This window comes from Gossypium hirsutum, chromosome D06 (assembly GCF_007990345.1).
Source record: "Gossypium hirsutum isolate 1008001.06 chromosome D06, Gossypium_hirsutum_v2.1, whole genome shotgun sequence".
Taxonomy (NCBI): Eukaryota; Viridiplantae; Streptophyta; class Magnoliopsida; order Malvales; family Malvaceae; genus Gossypium; species Gossypium hirsutum.
In genome coordinates this window covers 13,401,907-13,421,649 of record NC_053442.1, presented here as the reverse complement: position 1 = coordinate 13,421,649, position 19,743 = coordinate 13,401,907, and the positions used below count along the sequence as shown (strand labels likewise).

Here is a 19,743-nt window from a genome sequence, read left to right as displayed (position 1 = left end):
GCCGCTGACCAGATCAAACTATCTTGGAAGCAGTGAATCAATAGTTGATTATTGTTGATGTATCCCGTCATCCTTCGATAGAACATAGTGACATGAGCTTCAGGGCAGTTGATCCCATTATACTTCTCAAACTCTGGCATTTTAAATTTGAGAGGGAGCACCTAATCAGATACCAAGCTCAAATCTTTAGCGTCCATTCCTCGATGGTAATCAGTATTTTCCATGGCTTTAAACTTCTTCTCTAGCCACTTACACCGATCTTCTAGTTATTTTGGCAGGTCCGCTCTTGCCTTCTCCATTTTTGCTACGTCGTTGAGATCAAGAACCATAAGATTGGTAGGATTATCCCCGGGATTAGAACCCGAGCCTACTAGAAAGTTTATCGACGCCGGGGCACTGACTTGGTATTGAGATCTAATGGTGACAGGTACCCTCTGTGGGTACACCTCTGGTTGCGCCTGGATATTAGTTGCGGCAAAACCTGGAGGATAGGCAGGGTCTTAGTGATCATCCCCAGAATTTACCACAGAGCTCTTCCCTTTATCATGCCCCCCGGCCATTAACTGCTTTAAATGACTCAATAAATCTCTTTGGGATTCTTCCATGTCTTGCTATATTTTAACTAGTTTTTCTTGCATCTGATCTTGCATCTCCTTTTTGCAATTGTTCCAATCTTTCTAATCTTTGATCCATTGCTTTTGTTTTGCAATGGGTACCGTAGTGATATCTAGTTGGCAGATTTTTGTTGGTTTCCAGGGTAACTGTCATAATTTTAATTAATTAGGGCTCTTTTTTTTTTAAAACTTTAATGCATATGATAAAATGCAATGCAGATGAATGGATGCAAAAAGAGACATTGATTCTAATTTAATTACATTAGAAAAACTCGATTAGAAAACAAATTTCTTTACGTAAAGTGGATTACATATACGGCTTTGCCTTTATACTCAAAACCTTAACCCTCCTAGGGAGCCAAGCTAGCTCTCGACCTCGGCTTGATTCTGATTCATATTTTAAACTTAATACATCAGCCTGAACTGCTAAGGTTTGCAGATGATCAGCTACTTCCCGAACTTGAGCTACGGCTTCACCCATAATGTAATCCCTATCTCTAATCTGACTTTAGGAATGATGGAGCTGCTATTGGCACTGTTCATTACGCCTTTCAAGTAGTTCCACTCGCAATTCAGTGTTTTGCAATGCGTCTTCAAGATCTTTTATCCTTCCCTTTAATTCTTCAATCTTACTTAAACTTGCGTTCAACTCTATCATAGAGTTATGACTACGATGCAAGTAAAGCGACTTTTCTAACTCCGTTACCCGAGCTTTTAATTTTGCTTCTTCATTTCGGCATTCTAAGAAACTTTCCTACAAAGCGCTCTCTCAAGCATGGGCGTCCTGGAATTTCTTTTCCCATTCATCAGCTTTGGTCTTTTCTTCCTTGATCTCCTATAGCCATTGCTTCGGCGTTTCACCCAAACCCGCAGTCCTTATTGACAAACGCAACTTCTTATAATTCGTTTTTAGACTATTTAAATCCTCTTCCGCCTTGTTCTTCCCTTTCCTTAATTTTTTAGCTTCCAATTTGTGGATATCAACATCCAATCCCAAACACATCTTTTCCTCTTCTAGCTGCTCTATCTTCCTTCCCAACTCTGAACTTCTTTTTTCAATGTCCTGTTTGATGATCTCTAATTTTGACGGAACTACTTGTAGATGCTCCTCTATTGGTCGAACATCTTATTGGCTTGACACGGGGATATTATCGTTGATCCTCCTTTCTCACCACCAACTATATTCGGGAGTTGTCATTCGACTTACGGCAAGTATCTTCATTCTACAGGTCTGGTTCCAAGCGTTCAATATTTCACGAACCTTCTTCTTGTAATTATCTCCCCTGTATGAAAATTTACACTGCGTCAACCATTGTGTTGCCGGTATGAACTGTCTAGATCTATACTGTCTCAAGACTAGCAAAGGGGTATATCCAATGTCTCCCCAAATTTCGAGCAAAATAACCCAATCAAACTCTCCACATCGGTATAAAATCTCATTAGGGATCATCCATTGTGCTCTCCACTCGACATCCTCCTCTTGAAGATTTTGGAGAATCATCATCCATTTCTCCTCCGTGATGTCGTCTTGCCTTGGCGTAGCCACTATTCCTTTAATGGGGAGTAGTTTTCTGAAAAGACACGATAGGATACCTTTTCCACCTTCCAAAAGTGACTATGGAACCACACCAATAACAGTTGCGTACATCCGATGAACCTTCCTTCGCCTGCTCTTCAACACGATTTAGAGATCTGAAGGTTTCAGCCAAAATAGCTGGGACCGGTGTGACCCTCTTGTCGAGCCGATCAAACAAATCTACAACTACTTCATCCACATGCCCTAACGATTTGGGGAAGACGACCAACCCATAAATGCTCAAGGTGAAAATATCAACCCTTTTTCTCACATCCGGATGTGCCAAGATCAGATCTCGCAGATTTTTCCAAGGTATACACTTGCTGTCTCCCTTTTGCTTAATTCGGGCTGTGACCCATTGCTCGCTTATTCCGGTAATATTCATTAATTTCTTCAAGAATGTCAGGACATAAGCCGCTCTCGCGTATGCTTTGTCGACTTGGATCCTCGGACACCGTAGCAAAGTCATATATTCTTCTATTGTGGGTACCAAATCTACCTTCCCAAAGTGAAACAACTGTAGGCTGGATTCCAGTATTGCGTGAGGGCTCGAAATAAGTGCTTATCTACTTTTACATTAAGCAAATAAGACAAATCACCATAATTACTGTAAAAGAGCTGCTTGATCTCGTCATTCCACTGATCCCATATCTCTTTTAATTCTTGCAAACTATTTTGAGCCACACTAATGCGAGTGAAGTCCCATAATTCTGACACGTATCTTTTCATGAAGCTATCACCCTTTTCTTGCTGAACTTTTTCCGACCAGACTCGGACGGCCTCATTATCTTCCACTTTACCAACAAACTTCCTTTCCATGTTTAGTTCTTTATTTAGATACCGAACGTGAACCAACACCTCTTTGAAATGAAAATTTCATGCAATAAAAAAATCAAAACAAAACAAGTTAGTACAGATCAAAAATAAGCAATAAATAAATGCGTAGAGTGTCTATTCGGGTGACCACTAGGGATTTGGCGTAGTTCTACCTAGGGTAGGCTCCTGAGGTTCACTATATGTGGTTCAGCTTAAAAGAAAAGGTACCCGAACCAGCAGATTCCTCAATCCTCACCTATCATAGGCTCGTACGGACCGAGTTTGATTCAGGGGAATACATTTCCCTATGACCATGCAAAGATGAAAATCTCACGAAGACATAGGTACGGCTATATCCCTGAAGTGATTCACTATCCCACGCGGAGGTGAAAACCTCACGAAGGTGTAGTTTCTCACTCCCACTTAAAAGGGTGTGACCAACGATCATGCAATGCAAGGTGCAGAAATATACCAAAACTTAAACTAACACAACAATTATAAACCACAATGATGAATATCATACTAGAGACGAATGAAATGCAACGAAAGGATTGTATATTTAAATCAAGTTTTTGATTTTTGACAAAAGGACAAAAAATAATCAACTCGTGGCTTGACTCTTTTATTTTATCCCCAGTGGAGTCGCCAAGCTGTTGACACTATTTTTTTGATAAAACAGGGTCGACTTGGATTTTGAAAACGAAAATTAAAATAGGAGTCGCCACCAATCCTTTTTGATAATGTGTGATCATATCACCTTGAAAAGTGGTTGTTTTTAATAAACGATTTGATTTTATTAAAACAACAATTTTGGTCCACAAAATTCAGAAAACGAGTTCGGGAGTCGGTTACGTACGAGGAAGGATTAGCACCCTCGTAACGCCCAAAAATTGGTACCTAGTTAATTAGCTAATATCTTGATGTCGAAAATTGAAAACGTGGTTATTTTTAATAAACGATTTGATTTTATTAAAACAACGATTTTGGTCCATAAAATTCAGAAAACGAGTTCGGGAGTCGGTTACGTACGAGGAAGGATTAACACCCTCGTAACGCCCAAAAATTGGTACCTAGTTGATTAGCTAATGTCTTGATGTCGAAAATTGAAAACTTTGAAGAATTTTAAAAATACGATCCTTGTATTAAAATGTTGAAATTTTTTGGGAAAATGGGTATATTTCACGTTAATCGAGAAAGAGAATCATATCCAGTAATTAGGACACCATGTCTTGAATTCCCGATGTGTGAATGAATGCCAAAAATTTACTTATTTAAAAGATATTTAGCTATCTCGGATTTTAAAAAAAAAGGGATCAGGCCCAGTAAGTTAGGACTTGATATTTTCTTAATTTCTGAGATCGTTTAAAGCTTAGGTTTGAAAAAAGACTCGCGTATTTAGATTCATCGTGAAAATCGAAACCCAGTAAGTTAGGGTACTACCTTATCGAATCTAAACATACGAAATGCCATTTATTCAAAAATCATAATTTATGCATCGAATAAAATCACGAAATAGTAGGAATAAAACACGACATTAATACTCGTAACAAAACAATAATGAATTCGATAATATGAGTATGAAAAATATGAACAATCATAAAAAATGAAATAAATAAATATAAAAGACAAATCAATCATATAATTGCAAGTAAATAAGCGAATAGAATTAAAACATTCGTTCAAAATAATAATGAACATGTAAATAACAATAAAGAAAATGAATACAACTAAAAATGTAAAGAGATATGTATGTATATAGATATAAATTAAAAATATGTATGTATATGTGTACATATATATATGAATTATAGGATATAATAAAAACATATAAGTATGTATTTATATATTCATAAAAATTTAAACATGTATATAGATATATAGATATGTATATAAGTTATAAAATATAAAAATATATAAGTATGTGTATACATACATACATTTATAAAAATTAAAAAAATATGTACGTATATATATAAAAATGTATGTATGTATATACATATAACAAAATTTGAAGTAAAAAAAGTATTTAAGATACATATATTTAAAATTTACATAAGTAAATATAAATGAAAATATAACAATAATAACAATAATATTAATATTAATAATAATACTAATAATAATATAATTTATTATTTTTAATAATAAAATAATCAAAATACAAGCAGAGGGTTAAATTGAATTAAAAAAATAACATTTGGGGTCAAATCGCAAATAAATTAAAGGGGAAGCACCGATTAGAGTGCGCGAATAACAAAGAGGGACTAAAGGGGAAGATATCCCCTTCCTCCAAAACGCAGCGCTTTACCCAGGACTCAAATGAAATCAGAATAAAATTCTAGGGAAAAATTAAAAATAAAAGAAATTTAACAAAAGTGACCAAATTATAAAATGAGAGAAATACAGAAGGTCTAAAAGGGTAAATAGACCCTTAGCTAAAAAAAGTGCGGATCCCCTGGCCGGGTCGGGTCAACGCGCAGGTTATGGGTTAAAATGGCGTCGTTTCTAGGCGCTATAAAAATCAAATTTTTTTCAGATTTCTTCATTTTTCTCACTCTTCTTAAAAAACCCAAAAATTCTCTCAAGCCCTTTTGGGCAATCCGATTTCTGGCCTAAGGTCTGACCATCGACCACCGCGCTGGTATCCGGCGACGGTGCTGCCGTCAACGATGGCCGGAAAAGTCAAAACGGCCCACTCTTTCCCTTTTTTCGAGTAGGGTTCATATTTGGGGTTAGAAACGCCGATATCTCGGCAAAAATAGGCCGAAATCGAAAGAAACCTTTCGGTTCTTCCTCTCCACCACTGCCAAAAATAGGTAAAACATTTCCTTTTTATTTTTATTTATATTCTTATATATATGGTTAAATAAAAAACGAAAAAAAAGAAGGAAACAACTCAGAAAACAGAAAAAAGAAAAAAATGAAAATAGAGGAAAAGGGGAAATCTGAAAACCAAAAAAAAAGGAAATCACCTTCAGGTTTTTTTTCTTTTTATTTCTCCAAACATTTTTTTCAAAAGAAAAGTCGAATCCCTTACAAAGATGATATTCGGCTCTTTATAGCTGATTACAACGCCATTTTTATTTTTTATTTTCCTACTGTTCTTGTACTTGCTATTACGTGTGTAATCTCTCTTGCAGGTCAGAGGAGTTGGTAGAGCAGGTGAAGTTGCACGGCGCCGGTCAGAGGAGCGGCAGCTGAAGAGTCAAAAGGCCCTAGGTGCGGCGCACCAACGGTAGGGATTTTTTGTGTTGGGACATTTGGGCCATTTTAGGTTTTGGGCTAGGTTATTGGGCTGGGTTATTGGGTCTTTGTTTGGGTTTTGGGTGTTGTTTGGGTCTGCTAGATTTTGGGTGCTGTTTGGGGTTTGGTAATGGGCCCCGAGCACAAAATTGGGCCTATACAATGACAATATATCGTAAAGAAATGAGAAATAAAAATAAAGAGCACTCAGATTTTTACAAGAAAAACCTTTTCGGGAAAAAAAAACCACAGGCAGAGGAGAAGAAAATTCATTATGTCAAATTCGAATGATTACAAAAGGAGTTTCGACTACATTTATTTATAGGTTGAAAAAACCTAATTCTAATCAAAGTCAAATATATTATGCTAATAAATGTTAAATATATTATACTCATAAATACTAAATCTTCTAGAAAGAAGATATATTTTGTTTAACTTGGCTTGCAAGCAATCTCTTAGAATTTGGGTCACACAACTCTAACAATCTCCACCTTGACACAAATTCTCAACGAACAAGTTTTTTCACCTCTTCCATAAAACCCCTTAAGGGTTTAACTTCAACAATGAACACCAACCAAGTCTAAGCAATGGTCAAACTTAGTTATAGGAAGTGACTTAGTCATCATATCTGCAAGATTTTTATGAGTACTAGTTTTGTTCACAACAATATCACCACGAGCAATAATATCACGAACAAAATGATACCGAACATCAATGTGTTTTGTTCTCTCATGAAACATTTGATCTTTTGTAAGGAAGATAGCACTCTGACTATCAAAAAATACTATACTGATTTGAAGGTATTCATTAAGTTCACTAAAGAGTCCCTTCAACCAAATAGCTTCTTTACAAGCCTTAGTAATCGTCATGTACTCAGCTTCAATGGTGGACAAAGCGACTGTAGTTTGCAAAGTGGCTTTCCAACTGATTGCACAACCTCTGATTGTAAACACATAACCTGTAAGATATCTTCTTCTATCAAGGTCTCCAGCAAAATCAGTATCAACATACCCAATGACTCCATTTCTAGCTCGTCCAATCTGTAAGCAAACATCAGTAGTACCTCGTAAGTATCTTAAAATTCACTGAACTGCTTTCTAATACTTTTTACTGGGATTCGCCATGTATATGCTAACTGTACTGACTGCATATGATAAATTTAGACTTGAACAAACCATAGCATACATGAGAGATCCCACTGCACTAGAGTATGGAACATGTGACATGTATTCAATCTCATCATCTGATTGTGGAGACAAAGCCGATGAAAGTCTGAAATGGGCTGTTAAAAGAGTACTAACAGGCTTAGAACTCTGCATAGAACTTTCTCAATGTACCCCTTCTGAATTAGGTACAATTTACTTGCTTTTCTGTCTTTGAGAATCTCCCTACCAAGTATCTTCTTTGCTGGTATCAAATCTTTCATCTCAAATTCTTCACTTAGTTGGGCTTTAACTTTTCTTATCTCTCCTTTATATTTTGCTGCTATCAACATGTCTTCAACATAAAAGAGTAGATACACAAAAGAACCATCACTATTTTTCTTAAAGTAAACACAACTGTAAAAAATACTTCTTTTGAAATTATGAGAAGTCATAAAGGAATCAAACCTCTTGTACCACTGTCTTGGTGACTGTTTCAAACTGTAAAGGGACTTTTTCAGCAAGCAAACATAGTCCTCTTTTTCTGAGACTGTAAAACCCTCTGGTTGTTACATGTAAATATCCTCCTCAAGTTCTCCATGCAAAAATGCAGTTTTTACATCTAACTGCTCAAGCTCCAAATCATGCATGACCACAATACCAAGCAAAGCTCGAATCAAACTATGCTTTAGGAAGTTTGTGAAGTCCACTTCTGGAATTTGACTGTAACCCTTTGCAACAAGCCTTGTTTTATATATTGGTTCTTTAACTCCTAGAGTCCCTTCTTCATTTTTAAACACCCATTTACAACGAACAACCTTTTTACCTTTAGGAAGTTTCAAAAGATCCCATGTTCTATTTTTGTGGAGTGATTTCATCTCTTTTTGCATAGCAAACATCCACTTTTCTGAGTCTTCACAGCTTACCGCCTCAGAATAATTAGATGACTCTTGGTTTGCATCTATATCTTCAACCACATTTAAAGCATAATCAACTAGATCAGCTTCGACATACTTCTTTGGAGGTTTAATTTCTCTTCTAGTTCTTTTTTTGGCGATAGAGTATTGTGGTAAAGAAGCAACTCTATTCTGAATTTTTGTACTAGTTTGAGGAGTCGACTCTGTTGTAGATTCTGGATTATATCTGATGCTCCACCTGCTTTTGATTTTCTTTATTGGAAGAGTCTTTAAGAGATAAGTTAGGTAGCATAGCAGTTTCATCAAAAACAACATCTCTATTAATCACAACTTTTCTATTTTCAGGACACCATAACTTATACCCTTTTACACCAGCTTTATAACCAAGAAAAACACATTTAATGGATATCGGTTCCAATTTTCCATTATCAACATGAGCATACGCAGGACACCCAAAGATCTTTAAATCAGAATAGTTAGTAGGATTACCAGGCCATACCTCTTGTGGAGTCTTTTTATCAATGGCAACGGATGGAGATCGGTTGATCAAAAAACATGCAGTAGAGGCTGCTTCGGCCCAAAATGACTTTGTTAAGTTTGCATTTGACAACATACATCGAATCTTTTTCATGATTGTTCTGTTCATTCGTTCTACAACGCCATTTTGCTGTGGAGTATGACAAACTGTCAAGTGTCTCACGATCTCTTCTGACTTGCACAGTTTATTAAACTCATCAGAACAGAACTCTAAGCCATTATCGTGTGGAGGTATTTTATTTGTTTTCTCGTCTGTTTTTCAATCATAGTTTTCCAAGACTTAAATGCGGAAAACACATCATTTTTCTGCTTCGGGAAGAACGCCCAAACTTTTCTGGAAAAATCATCAATAAAAGTTAGCATATAATTAGCTCCACCTCTTGAAGGCACTTTGGATGGCCCCTACGGATCAGAATAAATATACTCCAACGTTCCCTTCGTGTTATGGATTCCTCTAGTGAATTGAACTCTCTTTTGATTCCCAAAAATGCAATGCTCACAAAAATTTAGTTTACAATTCCTTACCCATCAAGAAGTCCTTTTTTGCTCAATTCTACCATTTCATTCTCACTCATATGCCCTAGGCGCCTATGCCAAAGTTTAGTAATATCATCATCTGACAAGGAAGAGGAAGCGACAGTTGCATCGCCAATAACAGTAGAACCTTGTAAACCATATAACTTGGTATTCTTTCTCTGCCCTTTCATCACAACGAGAGAACCTTTAGAAACCTTTAAAACCCCACTTTCAGCTATGTATCTATACCCTTTTGAATCAAGAGTACTCAACGAAATTAAATTTCTCTTCAATTCTGAAACATGTCGCACGTCACTAAGTGTTCTAGCAACTCCATCAAACATTTTAACTTTAATCGTTCCAACACCTGCAATTTTACACGAAGCATTATTTCCCATCAAAACAACACCTTCAGACACTATTTCGTAAGTTGTAAACCAATCCCAATTGGGACTCATGTGGAAGGTGCAGTACGAATCAAGGATCATTCCTCGCTCACTTTAGAATTGTTGACAGAAGCGACTAGAAGTTCACCATGGTTGTAGTCTTCTACAAAATCAGCTTCACCTAAATTTTCTAGTTGTTTTCCCTTTTGATTCGAGCCTCCCTTTTAATCTTGTTGTGTAGCTTATAGCACTCAAATTTAATGTGCTCTTTCTTTTTGCAGAAGTTACAAGTTTTACCTCTATTTGAAGACTTCGATCTACCCTTAGATTTACCGCGAGGATTCCGTTCTTATGTCCTTCCACGATCATCATCAGCATTTCATTCTTGTCTCCCACGAACAATGAGACGTTCTCCCTTAGAGTCAGGTTTAACCACAATATGTTTCATCTTATCATACGAGGTCAAAGAATCATAAACCTCATCAATTGTGAGAGACTCGCGGCTATATAAAATCGTGTCTCTAAAGGTTGAATAAGACGCGGGAAACGAACAAAGTAGAATCAACCCTAGATATTCCTTATCATACTAAACCTCTATGGCCTCCAAGTTTGAGAGAATTTCTTTAAACACTGTTAAGTGTTCATGCACAGACGCACCTTCCTCCAAACGATAAGCATAAAGACGCTGCTTCATATGCAACTTGTTGGTTAGATTTTTCGACATACATATCTGTTCCAGCCTTTTCCATAATGCAGCGGCGGTTTTCTCCTTCATTACATCTTGTAAAATTTCATTAGACAAATGTAGATGTAATTGTGTTAACACATTTCGATCCTTACGCTTCTTGTTTTCATCTGTTAATGTCGAAGACATCTTATCTATCCCTAGCAGGGCATCCCCTAGATCCATCTGCGCAAGAATTGCTTGCATCTTAATCTGTCACAACGCAAATCTAGTGTTGCAATCTAACAGTGAAATTTCATACTTCAAAGACGCCATTACCGTGATCGAGATGAACAACCCGAATGCTCTTATACCAATTTGTAAAAATAGAACGTCGGTAATGATAATATATCGTAAAGAAAAGAGAAATAAAAAATAAAGAACATACAAATTTTTACTTAGAAAACCCTTTCGGGAAAAAAAATCACGGGCAAAGGAGAAGAAAATTTACTATGTCAAATTTGAATAATTACAAGAGGAGTTTCGAGAGATCTATTTATAGGTTGAAAAAAACCTAATTCTAATAAAAGTCAAATATATTATGCTAATAAATGCTAAATACATTATACTCATAAATACTAAATCTTCTAAAAAGAAGATATATTTTGTTTAACTTGACTTGCAAGTAATCTCTTAGAATTTAGGTCACAGAACTCTAAAAGAAAAAAATTTAAGAAGAAGAAAGGAAAAAAAGCACCATCCCACCTCTCTGTCACTAAAATCTTTACCTTCAGAGGTTATTGCATGGTGTGGTCAATTTGTTCTCCAATGATGAAAAGGTGAATCCCTTTTCCTAGAGTTGGGTATTGGATCTTGGATGATGATGATGATCTGTGGTGGATACCATACAATTCAATGGCCAGGCCAGTTTGTTTTGAAGTGAGGTCGTTGGAACCAAATAGAAAATAGAACCATGTAAGTCTTGGATGCTCTGAGCACGGCAGCCGTACTCGATCAATGGCATTTTCGATCTAGCAGAGGCTTTGAAGCTGCTGAATGGCAGATTACATTGTTTTATAGCTGTTTCTTGTCATATTGTTAATCCATTTGTTCTTTAGTGAGCATTGCCGAGTCATGTTCCATATTTAATTCTACTGTTGTACAGAATCCTGATGAACTATCCCAAGGTTCAATATAGATATGGAAGAGCCGGTAGCGTCCAATTTACAAGATTTTGGAAACAAGAACAGGATATTCAAATCCTTGCTGTGTGCCTGTACTGAAGCCAAAACAGCTGACTTGGATCACTTATCTTTCAAGCAAGTTTAATAAGACAAAAAATCTCTTAAAAATTTGATTACACTGTCACCAGTAAGTAGCAGGAACTATATATTGCTGCTGTTTCAGTCAATACCCTTAAGTTAATGGCCCTTGGGCTTGGATTCAACATGAAAAATCTGGTTCTGATACTTTGAAAGTTATATGTGATAGACACAATATCTCTGACTAGCGCCTATCATTTTTGGCGTCATACAAAGTTACAAACAAACAAAGCTAGTCAGGTTCGCAGGAACAATGTTAGGATCTGACCCGGCAAATCATAGCTCACGCAAAGGATTTGTCCTAAACTTGATTGACAACCCCATCCTCTCCATTTTCCAACAAATAAATATAAATCCCCCCCCCCCCAAAAAAAAGACTGGTACTTGCCAAAAAAGACGGTCTGGAGAATAAAATTAATATGGTGCTTACTATAATGCTAGTTTTCTAACAAGATTGTTCCATAACTCAAAATGCATAACTTTTTAGTATTATATGCATAATTGCAGAATAAGTGTCATTTTCCCTGTTGGGAATAATGATGGATGAAGTTGAACCCTTAAGATCTTCACATATAGCAGAAAAAAATGGGTGCTTTTGAGATATTCAAATAACATCATTTCAAAAGAGTTTATAATGTGATTCGCAACAGATGGGATAGGACAAAAGGAAATAAAATGAAATGTCATAAAACAACTCGAAGAAGACTTGGGTGTTGACAATGTTGAACTTATTGGGAAGTAGTTTGAGATATTTGAACATGAGCAGCTAGCTCATTCAAGGGAGAGCTGTCACAAACATGCTTTGAGCTGTTTCGATATGGTAACAAGTGAAACAAAAGGTTAGGCATGTCTGATGATGATGATGTGAAGCATATGATGCAAAAAAGGTGGAAGACAGTAATGCCAAAGCTTGCAAAGAGCTGGCCAAATGGTGAAATTAGTTAGCTCCCTGATTTGATCTTTTGAATTGAAAATTCTCCAAAACACCTGCTTTCCTTCAACTGTGTCTGCATTCACAGTGCAGTGCGGGAGAATCAGATGAGAAACTATATAGTCATAATGATCACATGATGAATTATTGTTAACCCTACAATTATGCCAAATTACACAGTCCTAACCCTTGCCATACAACAATTACAGTTGATACCATGAAAGTGAACAATACATCAGACACTGTATAATGAAGAAAACCCTCTACATATGATAGCCTTCCACGTCAACATCTAGAATGAAATACTGCAGCCTCGCAATCTGAATGTGAATACTGCTCTGAAAGATTGTTTTAATTCGTGAAGCATTAGGATATATTTGTTTGGAACTTTGGATTACATCCGGTGAGATGGAAGTAGAAAATCACCATCAAATTGAACTGGATTAAATAATTGTATATATAATAAAAACAAAAGATTAAACTCATATTTATATTAAATAATAAATTTAAATTAATGTTAAATCATAGTTAAATAATATTAAGTGTTTAAATAATAGAAACATTAGTTTAAAATATATATTCATATTAACTAATAAAATATACATAATCTTTTTTATAAAAATAAATCTTATATAATAATATCTATCTTTACTTTCTATAATTATTAAATTTATATTTATATTACATATAATATATTTAAATTTGACAAAGCCAACTTTCAAAACAAAAAATTGTATAAATTAGGATGAATAAAAAACAAAATTGAACCAAAAACAAATCAAGGGCTACTAGTGTAACTTTTCATCTTTCTGTTAAAATTAATCGTTAGTTTTAGTGAGATGGGCAGCAACGACATTAAAATTATATATTTGGATTTAAATACAACGAAATATTGTAAAATTATAACAATATATATTAATTTTTTTAATATAATTGTACTTATAACTTATTTTAAATTTTAATAAATTATAAATAATATATTTATTAAACGGGTTTACTTAATTAGCACATGTAAATGAAAATTGATTAAAACATTTTTAAATCAAGACTAAAAATTGTGTTGATAATAACGTAATTAGCTTATTATAAAAATTATTATTTTAAAATTTATATAAAGTATTTTGCATTCGAAAATACGAAGTTATTGAAGCAGAAAGTAAAATGGAGAAAGAGAGAAAAATGTAAGATTAAAGTGAGGGTGCAGTCCTCTCAGACCATCAATTTTAGTTTAATTATAACAACACTATTAACTCTCGAGTATATTTGAGCCCAGCAAATATGGGCCGGACGGCTGGGACCATTTGAGACTTTCCGCATAAGCCCAAGTTCCCGGGCTTCAATCTTTCATTTCAGAGAACGCGGCTTCCGGCGTTCACCCCACATCGGTCTCTCTCTTCCTCTCTCATGGCTTCTCCCAGAATTCTACTATGCGGGGACGTTTTAGGCCGTCTCAACCAGCTCTTCAAGCGAGTCAACTCTGTTAGTTTCTTTCATTTCATTTATTTTTTAGATTTCTCCATGTTTCTGTTACGGTTTGCTTTTTTTTTTTTGAACTGCGGGGAGCTAAAAAACGATTATATTTTTTCAGGTAAACAAATCAGCGGGTCCTTTCGATGCTCTTTTTTGCGTGGGTCAGTTCTTCCCCGATGAACCAGATCGGCTTGATGAATTAATGGACTACGTTGAAGGCAGGGCCCAAGTTCCTCTCCCGACTTACTTCATTGGCGATTACGGAGTTGGTGCACCCAAGGTTTTGTCGGCTGTTTCGAGGAACTCCGCTAACCAAGGTTTCAAAATGGACGGTTTCAAGGTTTGCGACAATTTGTTTTGGTTAAAAGGCAGCGGGATGTTCACTTTCCATGGTAATTTTTTTTTAAACTTCTTTTAAATAGTCTCTGTTTGGTTACTGAGAAAGTATACGTAATTAGGCTAGAAAGTGCATGTGAAAATTTTCTATCATATCTGATTTTTTGTGCTTATATTTAGGTTTGTCTGTGGCTTACTTATCCGGTAGGCAGTTGTCTAATGGTCAACAGTTTGGAACATATAGTCAAATTGACATTGACACGCTACGAGCATTCGCTGAGGAACCTGGAATAGTTGATTTCTTTTTAAGATATCCTTTGCTTTGATAGGCATCGAGACTTTAATTTTAAATTTGATTCGCTTTTAGGTTGTTTATTTTGAATTCCTTAATTAGTTTTTACTAATGAATGGCCAAGTGGTATCACAAATAGAGCCACTGCATCAGATATCCCTGCAGGAATCTCAGATTCTTCTGGCAGTGATTCCACTGTCTCCCAACTAGTTGCAGAGATCAAACCACGGTACGTGATGTTTGAAGGTTTTGCATTACTTGGTGCATCCAATTCTCAAATATACAGTTTTTATGCTTCTTGTCAGATATATGATGCTGTTTCCATGACCATGAATGTTTATTTTATGGTTCTTGTTCAAATTAGTATTTAATGATGACTCTTATCTCACAACGACTTCAAGTTGAAATGGCTAATGACAGAACCCAACTCGATGTTAATAGAAAAATTATCGAGTCAGGTACATTAATCCTTATATTGTTCATGGTCTAAGGCCATACACTTAGTGAAATGTTAGAAATGAAAGATACATTTGTTACTTTGAACTATATTCTGCTTTTTTGACATCTCTGGCTTGTTGTGTGTCCAAGACTCAGTGTTCTACTATCAAATGAAAGCTTATCTTAGACTTTTAGACATCTTGATATTGTAAAAGGCTCAAGCTTTTAGTGAGAACCATATCTCCTCTCATTTGAAATATCTCTAGTCCAATCTTACCATCCCCTTTCAGAACAACAATTTAATGGTCAGATGCTGTTTGTTGTATGTATTTAACCACCTCAAGTACTGCCTTGTAATGTTAGGAGTTGAATTTCATTTTCATGAAATATCTGAAACTATAGAATATGCAATAATGGTTCAGTCTGAAGTGCAAAGAAATGTTTTCACTGGAAGGAAAGATTTTAGGGAGAATTTGATATTCACTAGCATTTTCTATTGGCTGGAAAAATCGACAGTGATGTGCCAATCCGCTTAGACATCTCAATGTGGCCATTTTCAGAGCAGTTTTTCTCGTGAAAGACTGATACCTTAGAAGCGATAATGACTTTACAACCCTATCGGAATTATGCTTCTTTATTTTATTTGCTGTTAGTTAAGTTGTTTCTTTTCTTTCGCTAATGGTTGTTCTCCCTGTTAGCTATCACATTGCAGGTACTAAGGGTGCATATTATGCTCGTGAACCTTATTGTAATGTTGATGCTGTACATGTAACTCGGTTCTTGGGTCTTGCATCTGTTGGGAATAAAGAGAAACAGGTGTGACTTTCTTATATACTGAGTATTTGTTGTATTCGGTGAGGTTTTTACATATAAATTTCTATTAATGAAGCATTAACCTGCATTGTGATGGTACGATATTGATATCTAAATTGAGGAACATTTAAATTGCTACTATGCTTTCACTGGACCTCCAAATAAAAGGTGGTTGTTTCTTTCCTACTTGAATTTTTCCTGTGCTCTGCCGTGCTCTTCCCTCCTGTTTAAAGAGTTCAGACATTTCTGCACGCTAGAGGAGAGAGAAGTAGGGAAAGAAGACCAGCATCATTTTTTTTTGTCTTGAAGAATTTCTGCATAATCAAACTATTCTTTCTATATTATGATTTGGGTTAATATAATATCTTATCTTGCGAGGATTATCTGAAGTATTTATTGTTTCAAGCACTACAAACAGCTAGATTTAGCTGTTAAAGGCATTTTGTGATTGTTGTTTCCTGCATCTGCTCCTCAGAAATTTCTTCACGCGCTTTCTCCAACTCCATCATCTACCATGGCAGCTGCTGAGATCAGTGCAAAGCCACCAAATACTACCTTATCACCGTATACATTAGTTGACCAAGTGGATCGTCCTAAAGAAACCACAAAGAGAGCTAGTGATATTGGACTTGATTCACAATACTGGAGATATGATGTGTCTAGCAAACGACAAAAGCATGGGAATGGTGATACTAATAAGGTGTGTTTTAAATTTATATCCTCTGGAACTTGTCCACGTGGAGAAAAGTGCAACTTCCCACATGATGCTGATGCAAGGGAACAATTTTTGAGAGGTGTTTGTCTTGACTTTATTATCAAAGGAAAGTGTGAAAAAGGCCCTGATTGCAACTTTAAGCACAGTTTACAGGATGATGGTGAGAATCATTCTCGTAAAAGACCAGGATCTAGCAATGCTAATGCTAACAGGTTGGTTTTTTATTGCCTTTATCATTTTCCCCCTATTTTAACTTGCAACTAGACCACTGCGCGTTATTGTTAATTTAGTAACATTTTTAGCAGAAAAATCTATTAGCCAACACAATAAAACTGCAGATTGCAGATTGTGTGCCCTTTAATCCTTATTGTAAAATATATAAACCACTATAGTTATTATATATTTTGTGACTGAATACAGATCAAAAGAGTGCTGGTTTTGTTTGTCAAGCCCAAATGTGGAGTCACATCTGGTAACAAGTATAGGAGAGAATTTCTACTGTGCGCTAGCGAAAGGCCCACTTGTCCAAGATCATGTACTGATAATTCCAGTTGAGCATATGCCAAATACTCTTTCTCTACCAGCAGATAGTGAAATTGAACTTGGCAAATTCCAGAACAGTCTGAAGGTGTATTATAAAAACCAGGGTAAAGAAGCAGTGTTCTTTGAATGGATATCAATACGTGGCACCCATGCCAACCTTCAGGTAAAAGAGATTTCTCTTATGAATATCATGGAGGTAGACTTTACAATGCCAAAGAAGTGGCGAATTGCTCAGTGCAGCTTTACCTGATTATGAAGTCTCTAATCTTAAGTATATATTATATCGTGGAACATGGCAAACACTTGCAGATAAAGTATTGTTGCCACTCCCAAACTAAATAAGCAATTGCCTTAATCATTTTTAGTTATTCAAGAGTAAATTTATAAGTTACACATAAAACATAAGGTTGCATGGTTTCTCTCCATAATTGTTTCGTTGATGTTGAGTTTTCTTTATAGTTAAGTATATATTTTGACATCTAATTGTATATTCTGTTCCTTTTGCGTAGGCTGTACCTGTTCCATCATCCAAAGCAGCTATTCTTAAAGACATTTTTACTTTGGCAGCTGAAAAGTTGGGTTTTGAATTTGTTACAAAAAAATGTAAGTTTATCACATTTGAGTGAGTGGTTCATATGCACGTTGATAATGTTGCATTCAAAATTTCCATATGTATGGCTTTTGTAATGCATGAATGTGTTGTCTGTCTCGAAGGGATACTGAATATAGCTTCTGTTCTAATCCTCCTCAAATTCATCCCCCCCAACCCCTTTATGTTCCTCTGAATCTTTGCACTCATGTTTCTCATGCAGTCAGCAATAATTCCGAGGGGAGAAAATGGTTGAGGACACAGTTTGATAAGAATTTTAGCTGCTTCTATGTGGAACTGCCTGAAGGTTCAATCCTTTTACATTTAATTGAAGAGAATGAGAAGTTTCCTGCCCAATTTGGTCGTGAGGTAAGATTCTTAATTTCTCCATTGAATGTGATGCTGCTGCCTATTTGAACCTGGGCACCTGCGTACTAAATTGAAACCTAAGAAAATGAATTTTGCATTTTATTTCTCAACAAGATGCCTTGAATTCTATCCTTATTCCTTAAGTAAAGTGCCCTCCTTTTTAGTTTGTTGGTAATTAGTTTATTTTATTCTTTAACATGGATTTTCATGATTGCTTTCCATTTTCATAAATGGCTGACATAACTTCTTTTGAATTATGTCAATTGTAACATTTTTTCCAAAAATAGGAAACCGAGAATAAAGAAGGTAGTGATGAGAAGCTTTTTATTGTTATTGGGGGAAAACAAAAAACCATTTCCCTTATCTAGGGAGCTCTTGTCAATGAGATGGGTGTTCATGCTTCAGTTGACATCCATATAGGAAGTGGGGCTGTGTTATATCTTGGAACTCGCGCCATAAACCTAAAATTGTTTTGCGGAAAGGTGATTCAGGTTACCATTGGTGAATAATCATTCATTTGCTGCAGAATAATCTGCTGTTATGAATATTCTAATATTCGAGACTTGTTCATATAAGTGTGTTGGGGGGGGGGGTAATAATTATGAAGTTAGTAACATGAATATCTAAAGCCAATGTTTAAGAGATGATCTGTAGCAATGAAAAAAAGAATGATAGGTATGAAATTGATGCAGGTTGTGGCTGGCCTATTGAACGTGGCTGATAGGGCTGATTGGAGGAATTGTACAATTGGCAAAGTTGAGGAAACAAAACTGGCTGAAAATTTCAAAAAACGGTTTCAAGTATTTGATCCAAGTCAATGATTTTCCGAAAGAAAGGAACAAGCCTGTTGTCATAAAAATGTGCATCATTAGGAAGTTCCTAATGAATGAGCTTGGAAGGATGTTGAACCCCTGGCGTGGTTTGGTTCAGGGCATCTTCACAGAGTCCCACTTGGAATCTCTGGCTAAGTCGCAGATGAGGAAGATATTAAACCTTTCCTCATCACTAATTTTGTTTTGGTTCAAATCTCCTTTTATGAGTCAAAATTTTATCAAAAACTTGTTTCCATTGTCTGTATAACGAACGCCCTTCTAATTGCCTCTTATATGTATGATATATCTTGTCTTTTTAAAACTGATGAATTGGACATTACGGCTCATTGGCTATGGTTGCTAATTTTATGTACTCTTTGATCTTCTCTTCTCGGGGGAAAGTAGGAAAAAGAAAAAAGGGGTAGAACTTGCTGAATGGATTTTGAAAAAATTTACAAATAATTTATTAATTTATGTAGTTTGATTATGGCATGCTTATTACTTGAATTGATGAGAAAACCTAAATATTTATGTTCAAAAAATATGATTACTGGAAAAGTATGTAAAACCTAAAAAAAGAAACTCTCACCTTTGCTTTCGTCTCATGTTCCCCCTTACCTTCTTTTCCACTATTTCCTTTCTCTTTCCATCTCCACCGCCGCCTTACCTCACTCCTTTATTTTCTGTGGCCCAACATTGCCT

At 35.7% G+C, this 19,743-nt stretch overlaps 1 protein-coding gene across 2 annotated transcripts; it reads left to right on the top strand.

The window, feature by feature from the left end:
• The first annotated feature begins 13,987 nt into the window (after positions 1-13,987).
• LOC107901111 (zinc finger CCCH domain-containing protein 64) lies at positions 13,988-19,388 on the top strand. 2 transcript variants are annotated; one of them, XM_016826988.2, is made up of 10 exons: positions 13,988-14,143; positions 14,253-14,526; positions 14,651-14,780; positions 14,872-14,991; positions 15,899-16,016; positions 16,489-16,940; positions 17,149-17,434; positions 17,781-17,874; positions 18,084-18,229; positions 18,922-19,388. In XM_016826988.2, exons 1-10 carry the CDS (start codon positions 14,069-14,071, stop codon positions 19,048-19,050), a joined length of 1,824 nt encoding a protein of 607 aa, XP_016682477.1. In that variant the 5' UTR covers positions 13,988-14,068; the 3' UTR covers positions 19,051-19,388. The 2 variants fall into 2 exon arrangements, with proteins under 2 accessions (XP_016682477.1, XP_040951656.1); XM_041095722.1 differs by lacking the exon at positions 18,922-19,388 and adding an exon at positions 18,517-18,711.
• The last annotated feature ends 355 nt before the right edge of the window (positions 19,389-19,743 follow it).

What these genes read in the sequence shown, in the direction of transcription:
- LOC107901111 (XM_016826988.2), top strand. Translation starts at nt 14,069, where the DNA reads ATGGCTTCTCCCAGAATTCTACTATGCGGGGACGTTTTAGGCCGTCTC. An exon ending in GTTGCAGAGATCAAACCACG is followed by an intron (nt 14,992 to 15,898) that starts GTACGTGATGTT and finishes TCTCCCTGTTAG; the next exon opens with CTATCACATTGCAGGTACTA. An exon ending in CTGCCCAATTTGGTCGTGAG is followed by an intron (nt 18,230 to 18,921) that starts GTAAGATTCTTA and finishes AAATTGATGCAG; the next exon opens with GTTGTGGCTGGCCTATTGAA.